The following is a 12659-nucleotide window of genomic DNA, read 5'->3' on the forward strand; positions in this document are numbered from 1 at the left end:
CTCATATGCTAGGTCTTAATGTAGTTTTAATAAGTAGCTAGGTCTTAATGTAGTTTTAATAAGTAGCTTTGCATAATTTCTGGGACTTCTTCACGGGCTCCCTATCCTATATAAGTTTTAACGTATCAGAACAAACCAGGTATGAACCAGTTACACTCATTGGAACTGAATAATCCAGTGTTTCTCAATCTCCACAAATTTAAAATGAGCGGACTTGGGACTCGGGAATTCTGGGAGTTGAAGTCCACCCATCTTAAACTTGCAAAGGTTGAGAATAATTACTGAAGTATTTATTTATTTATTTATTTATTTATTTATTTATTTTGTCACATAGTATATATAAGCATAAGCATGAAATAATTATACAATATATAAGCATATATATGAGTATGAGTATGTAATAACTATATTAATTGGATATAACGAAAGGAAAAAATGGGACAGGAACGATAGACACGCTGGTGCTCTTATGCACGCCCCTTACAGACCTCTTAGGAATGGGGTGAAGTCAATGGTAGATAGTTTTTGGTTGAAGCTTTGGGGATTTTGGGAAGAGACCACAGAGTCAGGTAGTGTTTTCCAAGCATTAACAACTCTATTACTGAAGTCATATTTTCTGCAATCAAGATTGGAGCGGTTAACATTAAGCTTAAATCTATTGTGTGCCCGTGTATTGTTGCAATGGAAGCTGAAGTAGTCTTCGACAGGAAGGACATTGTAATAGATGATTCTATGAGTTAAACTCAGGTCATGTCGAAGGTGGCATAGTTCTAAATTTTCTAAACCCAGGATTTCAAGTCTGGCGGCATAAGGTATTTTGTTGTATTCGGAGGAGTGGAGACTCTTCTTGTAAAATATTTCTGGACATGTTCAATTGTATTGATGTCAGAAATGTGGTATGGGTTCTAAACAGTCGAGCTGTATTCAAGAATTGGTCTAGCAAATGTTTTATATGCTCTGGTTAGTAGTGTAGTGTTTTTGGAGAAGAAGCTATGCAAGATTAGGTTTACAACTTTTAAGGCCTTTTTTGCGATGTAGTTACAGTGGGCTTTGGCACTTAGATCATTTGATATGAAAACTCCAAGATCTTTAACAGGGTGGGGGTCATCAGTAAGGTAATGTCCATCAAGCTTGTACTTAGTGTTTAGGTTCTTTTTTCCAATATGTAAGACTGAGCATTTGCTGGTTGAGATTTGGAGTTGCCAAGTTTTAGACCATTCAGATAAAAAGTCAAGGTCTTTTTAGAGGATAGCTGTATTGTTGGTGGTGTTAAATAGTTTGACATTGTCAACAAAGAGAAGTAATTATTCATTCCCTAACAATTCAAGTAATTATTCATTCCCTAAAAAGTTGTTTGGAGGGTACTTTAAAGTTAAGAATGAGTTAGGCAAAAATGATACCTGTGTTTTTTTTCTTCCTGTAAAAAGTTCACTTTAAAGGTACTCTTTCTTTTTACCTTGATGGGGCTCTGTGATTAGAAGAAAAAAATCTGTGCAGTGAGAAGTCTGCTGAAGAAAAAAAGATGTGGATAAAAAAGAGTTCAACTTCCTTTCCCTGTTCATTTTGTACTTTAAAAAATCGACTACTTCCTTTTAAGATTGTGTAATGAATTCAGTGTCAGGATCCAAGCAACACCCCCAACAAAAGACAACTCTGAGGCTAGAAGTTCCTCAAAGTTCCATTTTATTACAGATGTCATATTGGCACATATGGGAAAACCTGAATCTGAAAGCTTCCAGGTTTTCCCCATCCATAGAAAAGTCCAAGTCCCTGCCCAGCACCTACATGTCCATCCCATGGTCCAATCAGTGCACCATCCCAACTGGAGATGCCTCCCAGTCATGCCACTCCAGGTGCAGGACAGAATGTCCTTGACTCTCACAGAAAAGAATGTTATTATGACTAGATATTTCCCTAACTCCATACAATCCCCCCTCCCAGTTTCCCACAGCACTAAATGCAGCAGCCCTGAAGATCCAAAGAAAAGATGGCTTGACATTCAGCTTCTGTTGTCATCCGATATGAGAGAGACATCTGGGATTTTCGGTGATGGGCACTTTCCTGTCACAATATTTCCACTTCCTGATCCCTCCATAACATTGTCAAGTCAAGCTGATGACTGAACATAGAGTGGAAGGAAAAAAAACCCACCTTGGAATGCAGGTTGTGATAAAGGGTTCCCACGAATGAAGGGTAGAAATGGGATGATCAGAGAAGTACCAATAGAGGAGCAGACTACCTAGAAGCAGATCTGAGGCTTTTCAAGGGCAAAAATAAATAAATAAATCATTACAATTATTTCTGTATAGGCAGTGATTTTGAACATCAAAGCTGGCATTAGATCTACTGTAACAGTACTGGGACAGCTGATATCATGAAAAGGGACATATTCAGAGCTGATTTTGATCTACCACAAAGATTCAGTCCGGTTATGCCTAAGTCCTGTAGTTTAGCAACGTTCCTCTGCTATACGAGGCATGACAACATAGCTAATTTTTCCTTTGAGTTAGGTGAGAGAGGAATCATCTGGTGTTTTTTTTGTTTGTTTTTTGTAAAAGATTTTTTATTTTTTATTTTCTTATACACATATTGTAAATGTACATTTTCTTATTTATAAATAATCATACATATTCTCTCTAAAGAAAGCTTTTGTTTTTATAATATGCAATTCTTTTTGCTTTTCATTACAGACTCAGTATGTCTCACATACATTGAATCTTACATTTACTTAGTCTAATTGTTTGGAGTAGAAGGAAGATTTTTATTTTCATTTGATAAGTATAGAGTGTATTCCATCTTTGAAATTAAGTCATTTGTATTTAATTTTTTGACACATATTTATTTAGAACTTGCACCTATTATATTTCTAGTTTTAAATGTAGATGTATCACAAGGGAAAAGTATTTTGCTTGGCATTGGCTTTAATTAACATTTCAATAACTGAAAATAACGAAGTTTGAATTTTATTGAATTTGCTTTGGAGAGAGACAAATATATTTTTCTGGAAACATCTTAAATTTGCTACTGGTATAAAGAAAGATACATCAGTGTTGATTTTGTGAAGAATCCTTAAAACTTCAAAATATAAAGTATACATATTCACTTTTCACATAATCAGACGTTTTCCTAAGGTTTATGGTTAGCAATGTTAAAAATCTGTCAAAATCATTGTTGGTTACTATTTGTTCAAAATTAATCTTTTATTATCAATTTACTACCTAAATTCCTATTTACCAAATATAGATTTTATCAATAAGGAAGTTTGATAAAAGTATAGCGATTTTTACAAAATCTGTGGAAATGAATGGGCTAAGTTATCCCATTTAAAAGTTAAAAATTAAAGAAAAAAATTAATGTAAAGCTTGTTGGGAAGAAAATTGAATGGTTTGTTGCTTCTGCTTTCTAATTTATAAAACTTTGTGGTTTAATATTAATTCATCTTTAAGGCTCTTGTTTTTGCTGTAGCAGGCTTAACACAGCCTTCCTTCTGGCAATCATTAGGGGAGTTATTATCCTCATTAAAGGTCATAGTCATGGCCAGCCATCTGGAAATAACATTATAGTGGGATGCAAGCCCATGTTAGAGCCTATTATCTCATTTTCTAAAGTTATGTCATACACAACTGATGAGTTATACTCAGTGGTGGGATTCAAATAATTTAACAACCGGTTCTCTGCCCTAATGATTTCTTCCAACAACCAGTTCACCAAACTGCTCAGAAAGTTAACAAACGGTTCTCCCGAAGTGGTGCGAACTGGCTGAATCTCACCACTGGTTATACTAGTATCTGCACAATTCTTATGTCCTATGTTGGTGGGAATCAGGTATGTTGCAGACCTGCATGTGACAGATGTGCATTTTACCGAACAGTGCCATTTTCAGATGTCTAAGTGAAACTGGTGCAGCAATTTGCAAAAATTGCTATAAACTGTATGAGTGAATTTAAGCAAGCGCTATTTTTCTTACCCCCTTTTCTTTCTTTTTTAGGCATAGATGTTCTTCATCATTTAGGCCTAAGTGGGCAAGCTACGCATCATCCAACAACAGGGTCTACGACACATTTGTCACATGCTTCATCACCTCAAGGGATTCACCTAACTGCATTTGGAGTTCTTTTATCCACTCAGACAGCCATTGAAGTTCCCATCTCACAAGTGGGAGCAACAGCCTTTGGTTCCAGTTTTGGCCTAGTAATTAGCTTACGCTCTTACAGAGTAAACAATGCCTTTCTTTTCAGTATTAGGAATAAAAACAGACTGCAGTTTGGTATACAGCTGCTACCAAGGAAGATAATGGTGCACACTGGAGGGAAGCACTCTGTATACTTTGATTATCGGGTTCACGACGAACAGTGGCACACATTTGCTATTGATGTTACAGAAAAATCAGTCTCCCTATATACTCAATGTGGAAGGAAATACTTCAGCAAGGAGATTCTTTCCACAGTACAGTTTGATTCTCATAGCTTATTTACCTTAGGAAGAATGAACCCCCAGTCAGTGAAATTTGAAGGTGTGTTATGTCAGCTGGATATTATCCCCTCTGCACAAGCCTTGACAAACTATTGTAAATATGTGAAACTGCAGTGTCGCCAAGCTGATACATACCGATCTCATACAATTTCTCCAAGCGAGGTGGACTCAAGCAAGCTGCCGGATGACGTAACCCAACCATTAAGTGAAAGAAAAGGTACACTAAATCTTCATGTCAGTAAGTCAGCATCGGTCAAAGATCCTCAAGAATTGATGGAGACAACTTCTACCTTGACTCCTCTTTATTTACGGAATATTACTGCCTTGTCAGAACCAAATGACAAGCAAATTGTGAATGTCTCCAAAGAACATCAACATTATGTCAGCAGAAGGAAAGGAGATTCCTTGCCTCTCACAAAATTAACTTTAAATCACACAGACTCCGTGACAGAAAATATAAAAAGAAAAGCGAATTCCAATTTGCTGTTTTCCATAAAGCAACCTAATGTCAAACATATGATGAAAAATACATCAAAGCCATATTTATATGAACTTATGGATATGCATCAGTTTTTAAATACAACATTGTATGAGGATTTTCATTCCGAACCTTTGATTAACCGGTTTAGCTCATGGGATGAGCATACAGTTCAGACTGATGAGATTTCTAATGCAGAAGGCAATTATGAATTTGATGCTGATTATTATGATTATGATTATGAAGAATGGGAGAGACTACTTGACATGGAAAATCTTAAGGGGCCTAAAGGAGATCCTGGACAGGTGGTAAGTGGATACCATTTATGGTATCTAATAAAATATAAGAATTCTCAAGCCACATTACAGGGATTTACCGAGCTTATTATAATGCAGGAATTTCCTGTAATTTCAGTTGTCTGTGCTAATAGTGGGAATATGAGAAATAACCTGGGCTTTTGGTATTTTATAACAATGAATATTTTGTTGTAGATAGATTTCCTGGAAATTCTAGAGATATGTATATAGCACAAGGAACCAGACATAGAGATTGGTGCCCTCCAAAAGTATTAGAGTTTGGAGATCACAAAGCTAAGTAAAACTGGACTAGATTGTTTTCCCATGAATTAAAAGCCATGTTCAAGTAATAAAAAGTTTCTGAATCCATTCTACTTCTGAGACCTAGCTCTTAGTGCGATGGTAAATTTATATTGTAAATATGGAATGGATTAGACCAGGGCAATATTTTTTACATGAAAGCTAGATGGGAATTTTTCACCTCGTCTCCATGAATTCCCATCCAATATGTTTATAGATTCATACCTCTGTAGTCTTTAAAACTTCCTATGGGGCATGATATCTAGAATAACATTTTCTTTGGGGTAGGGCAAAAGACTGTTTCCTTATAAATGTACACACTTTCCTAGAAAACTGATACTTTAGAAAAAATCTGAAATGATCCAGCCTCATAGAGATTCTTAGTCATCCAGGCCATGGTTGTCCCAAAGGTGCTTTTGCAAAAGGCAACTGGACTGTTTTTGTTTTTCCTTGAAGATGTTTCACTTCTCATACAAAAGGCTAAAGAAATGAAACTCAAAAGCAAGTCAGAAGAATGTAGCCTACTTGTAAATGGTGCCTGAATTAAAGCAACAAAATAGTTTCAGCCCAGATTTAGCGCACCTGATTATTGGCTACCTGGGGAAACAATGCTGACAAATGAATCTTCTGAAACCTTGTAGATCTGTTCTACAGCAGCTTCCATGTAAATGCATCTATACCAGGGGTGTCATACTTGTGGCCCAAGGGCCAAATACTTCACGCACTGGCCACGCCCATCCCCGCTTTAGCGAAGAGGGGAAAAGTTGAGATACGTCACATGACAATATGATGACGCAAGTTTGACACCCCTGATCTATGCAGTCACTAGTGACCTCAGAAGCTAGCAATTTTCTTCTCAGTCATTAAAGAAGAAACTGACAAGAACTAACTCTATTTTTGTAGCTAGAAGGCAGGGACAAGACTTTTGTCATGCCTTGGAGGAATCCTCTTCTTTTAATTTTGAGGAGAAGAAAAGAGCCAAGAAAAATTATTCTGCACCTATTCTAACTATTACTATAAAAGAGGAAATAAAAGAGAAACGAAAAACAAAAGGAAGAGGACAAAGAAATTAAGGAGGCTGTGCACTTGGAAGGAGGTTAGAGATTGTAGGTGAGACCTCTGATAGCAAAAAATGCATAATGGCCAATAGAAACTAGGGAGAACTGCACAGATAGTGCAAAAAGATTTGCTGCTGAGGGACAGAAAGAAGGGTGGTTTGCGAACCATGTCTGTTGTGTGACCAGAGCTAATTTTGATTTAGTTCATAAAACAAAGTTAAGCAGATTATGGCTTAGCATGTTATATGAACATATATAGCCATTGTTTGATCATCTAAATATATTTGTGTTCCATGAACTACTGATATTATTGTAACTGATCTAGGCTGCTTTCAACTGTATTCTTTTCATTAGGTTTTTTATCTTATATGGCTTTTAAATCTGTGTTTTGTTAAGTTCTCAGTCTCTTTAATGCCATAAGATTCTGTGACTGGTTTTACATACAGTGCCAAATTATGGTTTCTTTTAACCATATATAATTGAATAAACCACAGTAACTTAATCCATATGATATAGTTCAGAAACTACAATGGCTAATTCACCCATCCAAAATCCAAACAATTTGATTGAAGTCTTTTCAAACAATCCACATTATGTATCCATATCATAGGGTGTGTCAAATTTTCAGCTTTCAATTTCCAAACATTAGGGGTGCTCAAAAGTTATGACATACCTTGGGGATTGTAAAGATATTTTGGTTAGTTTAATATAATTTAGATGTGTTTAGTAAGTAACTACATAAATGTCATGACTTTTTAACAATTTGTTTGTTTCATAATGAGGTTTTACTTTGTATTCCTTTTCTATTCTGCACAAATGGAACTTCTGAATCTTTATCATAGTAGTCACGAGGGATGCTTCATGTATCTTTATGTGTGTATGTGTGATGTGTGTGTGTGTATTTGTGTGCATGCACACATGTGAGGAACAGAACCTTTTAAGATGCAAATACAACTAACGTATTTTACGTAATGGAATTCCTATACTGGTTTCTAGTATGTTTGTGGTTCAAATAAGTAACTGTCCAAAACTGTTTTTCAGCTTCATTTTTCAAAAGTATCACATCACTGACAACCATAAGGTGTTTTAAAGTAAAGTTGCATCATTGTTGGCCCAAAAAAACATGGTGGAATATTTAACATGTATATCAATAATTATGAATGTTAATTGTTCAATGCAAAATTAGAAACTAAAAAAATCTCTATATTAGTATCTTATGTTCCAAAAAAATGATTTTTTTGACCCTGAAAAAATATGAAGGGAACACAATCCTTACACTGGTGTAAATACCTGAAAGATGTCCACTGGTTATGGGAATGTATGATGCTAGATGTATCTGGACAATAAATTTTAAGCATTTGTAAAGCTCTTTTCATGGTATGTTTTGTATAATATATACGCCAGGCACTCTGTATGTTTTCCCTCCATGATTAGGTGCCAAATAATTCCTTGCTTATTTGGGAGTTAAATCAACCACAAAATGAGTTTCAGTTGTTTAACTATTCCTGCTGCCAGAATTCTGGCTTAGACTGGTATACGAACATGGCTAATGCCTACTCTATGCTTATTCTTAGAGTTAATAGACAAGAGTGGGAACATTTACAAGCCTGCTCAGGCACTATGAACAGTTAACATACTCATTTGATGCTGTCGTCGCTTCTGTTCCATACATTCAAGTGACACAGGGTTATTTTGTTTTCTAAGTCTAGAATGGCTGCTAATTTTAAAGTCGCTAAGGACAGAGAGATTGGGAAAAAAATTTTCTATTTATATACATTTATGAAACTATCATGGGACGCGGTGGCTCAAGGGCTAGGACGTTGAGTTTGTCGATTGAAAGGTCGGCAGCTAAGCGGTTCGAATCCTGACTGCTGCCGTGTAACGGGGTGAGCTCCTGTTACTTGTCCCAGCTTCTGCCAACCTAGCAGTTTCAAAAGCACGTAAAAATGCAAGTAGAAAAAAATAGGGACCACCTTTGGTGGGAAGGTAACAGTGTTCCGTGCGCCTTTGGCGTTGAGTCATGCCGGCCACATGACCACAGAGACGTCTTCGGACAGCGCTGGCTCTTTGGCTTTGAAACGGAGATGAGCACTGCCCCCTAGAGTCGGCAACGACTAGCACATATGTGCGAGGGGAACCTTTACCTTTACCTTTATGAAACTATCATTCTCTACCAAATGATTGACATGCATTTAATTCGTACTCCTTTTTTGTGTTTGTTTGGATATAGATCTTTATTGCTTAGAGTCAGGTAAATAAAAGAAATGCACTAGACTTAAAAAAACAACCAAAAACAATCAAATAAATGCAGAAGCCAGAAATTTTCCTAAGATTTATAGAGTCAGTTATAATAGTTCATGATTGCTAATTCCCCATCATCATAAAAAAGGGTGGGGAGAACTGAACTGAATGAGAACCACAGTTAATTCAGTTCATTTTCATTGTAATCTATTAAATGCCTCCAAATATTTGTGGACAACGCCATTTCAGAAAGAAGGATAGTTCAGGAGAGAAAGTGATTGCATTACTGTATCTCTTACAGTAAAGTTACAATAACTTACATTAATTGATCAGCTTGGTAATGACTGAAATATAGACTGTGTTAAGAAACTCAACATGGCTAATGCCTACTCTATGCTTATTCTTAGAGTTAATAGACAAGAGTGGGAACATTTACAAGCCTGCTCAGGCACTATGAACAGTTAACATACTCATTTGATGCTGTCGTCGCTTCTGTTCCATACATTCAAGTGACACAGGGTTATTTTGTTTTCTAAGTCTAGAATGGCTGCTAATTTTAAAGTCGCTAAGGACAGAGAGATTGGGAAGAATTTTTTCTATTTATATACATTTATGAAACTATCATGGGACGCGGTGGCTCAAGGGCTAGGACGTTGAGTTTGTCGATTGAAAGGTCGGCAGCTAAGCGGTTCGAATCCTGATTGCTGCCGTGTAACGGGGTGAGCTCCTGTTACTTGTCCCAGCTTCTGCCAACCTAGCAGTTTCAAAAGCACGTAAAAATGCAAGTAGAAAAAAATAGGGACCACCTTTGGTGGGAAGGTAACAGCGTTCCGTGCGCCTTTGGCGTTGAGTCATGCCGGCCACATGACCACAGAGACGTCTTCGGACAGCGCTGGCTCTTTGGCTTTGAAACGGAGATGAGCACTGCCCCCTAGAGTCGGCAACGACTAGCACATATGTGCGAGGGGAACCTTTACCTTTACCTTTATGAAACTATCATTCTCTACCAAATGATTGACATGCATTTAATTCGTACTCCTTTTTTGTGTTTGTTTGGATATAGATCTTTATTGCTTAGAGTCAGGTAAATAAAAGAAATGCACTAGACTTAAAAAAACAACCAAAAACAATCAAATAAATGCAGAAGCCAGAAATTTTCCTAAGATTTATAGAGTCAGTTATAATAGTTCATGATTGCTAATTCCCCATCATCATAAAAAAGGGTGGGGAGAACTGAACTGAATGAGAACCACAGTTAATTCAGTTCATTTTCATTGTAATCTATTAAATGCCTCCAAATATTTGTGGACAACACCAATTCAGAAAGAAGGATAGTTCAGGAGAGAAAGTGATTGCATTACTGTATCTCTTACAGTAAAGTTACAATAACTTACATTAATTGATCAGCTTGGTAATGACTGAAATATAGACTGTGTTAAGAAACTCAACATGGCTATTTTCAAGGCAGATATATATTTTCCAATGAAGGCAGCAAGTTAGAAATGCTGCCATTGTTGAAGATATTGAAGGTTCTGGTAAGGAAATATCATTGAAACAATGATCCAGTGGGTCGTACCTTATCTAATATATTTTTAGAAATGTATTTATTTTAGCTAGGCTTCTGCAGGATTGAAGCTATTCAGCTGTAATATAATTTGGCAGCTAGTATACTTTTTATTCCTATCTGCTTTGCCTTTATTACATCAGACCACAATGAAAATGATTGTTGTATTAGATTTCTAACCCCGTCTCCAAATGGAAGAGTGGATTTGGCCAAATTCAGGAGTTGTGGTGATAGGTTTTAGGAGTTTGGATTGGCCTTCAATTCTAAAAAAAAATAAAATTGAGCTCTATAAAGCAAATTAATTACATTCTCTCAACAAAATTGATTGAGGGTGATGTTCCCTGATGCACCAAAAGAGTATTTAAATAACAACAACACTTCATTAGATATTCTCAACAGTATATTTTATAGGTGTCTTTTTTAGAGGTGGTTTGGACAACTGTTATGTATTAGTGTTGTACCTTTAAATATTTGAGCGGGAAATCAGCACGTTGCTGATTGGTCAAAACCTCCAACAGAACTGTATAAAAGGAGAGGGTTTTCGCCCAGCCAGTTGCTGGGTTCACCCTATATTAAAGAGCTGTTGTCACTACCCTGGTCTCCGGCCTCATTACTTCCCGAACTTAACATTGGCGACGAGGATGGGATTTCGAGGCTAAGGAGAACCAGAACCGAGCTGAAGCGCGATAGTTCCGAACCCAGCAAACTCAGGGCAGAAACGCGGAAATGGCAAACACGCCACCCGCACCGTACAACCCGGTCAAGGAGAAATGGGGAACGTATATGACCCGTTTCGAAAGCTTTCTAGAAGCCAACGAACTACAGGGGATCCCTGATAACCGCAAACGGGCTTACTTCTTAAGCCATTGTGGGCCGGAGGTCATCGAGATTGCGGAAGCCCTGGCAGAGCCAACGCCGATACAATCGGTATCGTGGCCGACTCTGCAGACTTTGCTGAAGAACCATTTCGCGCCGACGCCGTCCAAATACGTGCAGCGGTTTGAATTCGGAGAACGTAGACAGATGGAGGGCGAGTCCATCGGTGACTACATGGCCGCTTTAAGAAGAGCGTCCAAGGACTGCGGATACCGAGACCAGACGAGGTGCTACTCGAGCAACTCATCCGAGGGGTCAAGGACATCCGTCACGGCGACGGCTGCTAGCCAAGAGCAACCTGACACTAGCCAACGCCTGGACGAAGCCAGAGCACACGAAATGTCTACTAAAGCAGCAGAGACCCTGCAAAGCCTCTTCAATCCAAGGCGGCGCAAAGCCAACGCCAGTACACCAGGAGGAGATTCAGTCCGAATCCGACGGTGAGGCGAGATGAGGAAGGGTCTGCCGGACCGAGAAACGCGACATTGAGGACCGTGGCGAATGCGGAAGCTGCGGAGGGCAGCACCAGCGCCAACGCTGCAGGTTTAAAGACGCAACATGCCGGCGGTGTGGGAAGAAAGGGCACTTAGCTCAGGTTTGCAGAGCGCCCAACCTTCCGCCGAAAATTCAAATCGGCCAATCAGAACGCGGAACCGGAAAGGCGGCCCGCGATTGGTTCAAACAAGAAAGGCGCGAAGTCTAACCAAACGACTGTCATTATAGGCCGCGCCTCAACCAAAGTGGAAAAGAAGATCTTCACAAAGCCCAAGATAGAGGGAGTACGGTGCAGGCTTGAAGTAGACACGGGATCAGCGATCACCATCATGTCCTGGGACACTCTGGCGAGGTCGCTGCCGTCCGTCGCGAAGCGCCACCTGCAAGCACAACGGCTACGAGTGCACGACTACCAGGGGAATCGCATCCCTGTTCGAGGGACCACCTCCGTCCGAGTCGAGTATGGTCCACATAAAAAGACCCTGCCCATCACGATCGTCGAAGGAACTCTGCCCAGTCTGTTGGGACTAGACTGGTTTCGTGCCCTGGGCATGGGAGTGACTGGCATCTACCGAAGTGACTGTAACCTGAAAGACATTCTCTTTAACGAGTTCAAGATGTCTTCAAGGACTGCCTGGGCAAGTACAAGGGACCCCTATTTCCTTCAACTTAGACCCCAGGTAGCCCCCATTAGGCTTAAGGCGAGGAGAGTCCTTTGCCCTAAAACCAAAATTGATAAGGAGCTGGATAAGCTCATTAATCAGGGATTTTGGTGCCAGTCGATCACGCAAAGTGGGAGACGCCAATCGTCACCCCATAAACCGGACGGGTCAATTAGAATTTGCGCTGACTACAAGGCGACGCTTAACAAAGCCTTA

General features: G+C 38.8%; 1 protein-coding gene across 1 annotated transcript in view; it reads left to right on the plus strand.

Moving 5' to 3' along the window:
• The window catches only part of COL24A1 (collagen type XXIV alpha 1 chain), a 169416-nt gene that overhangs the window by 25046 nt on the left and 131711 nt on the right, over positions 1–12659 (plus strand). Inside the window, exon 3 of the mRNA XM_058174721.1 lies at positions 3989–5259. Coding sequence (XP_058030704.1) covers positions 3989–5259 — 1271 coding nt within the window. The remainder of the gene's footprint in view (positions 1–3988; positions 5260–12659) is intronic.

This window comes from Ahaetulla prasina, chromosome 3 (assembly GCF_028640845.1).
Source record: "Ahaetulla prasina isolate Xishuangbanna chromosome 3, ASM2864084v1, whole genome shotgun sequence".
NCBI lineage: Eukaryota > Metazoa > Chordata > Lepidosauria > Squamata > Colubridae > Ahaetulla > Ahaetulla prasina.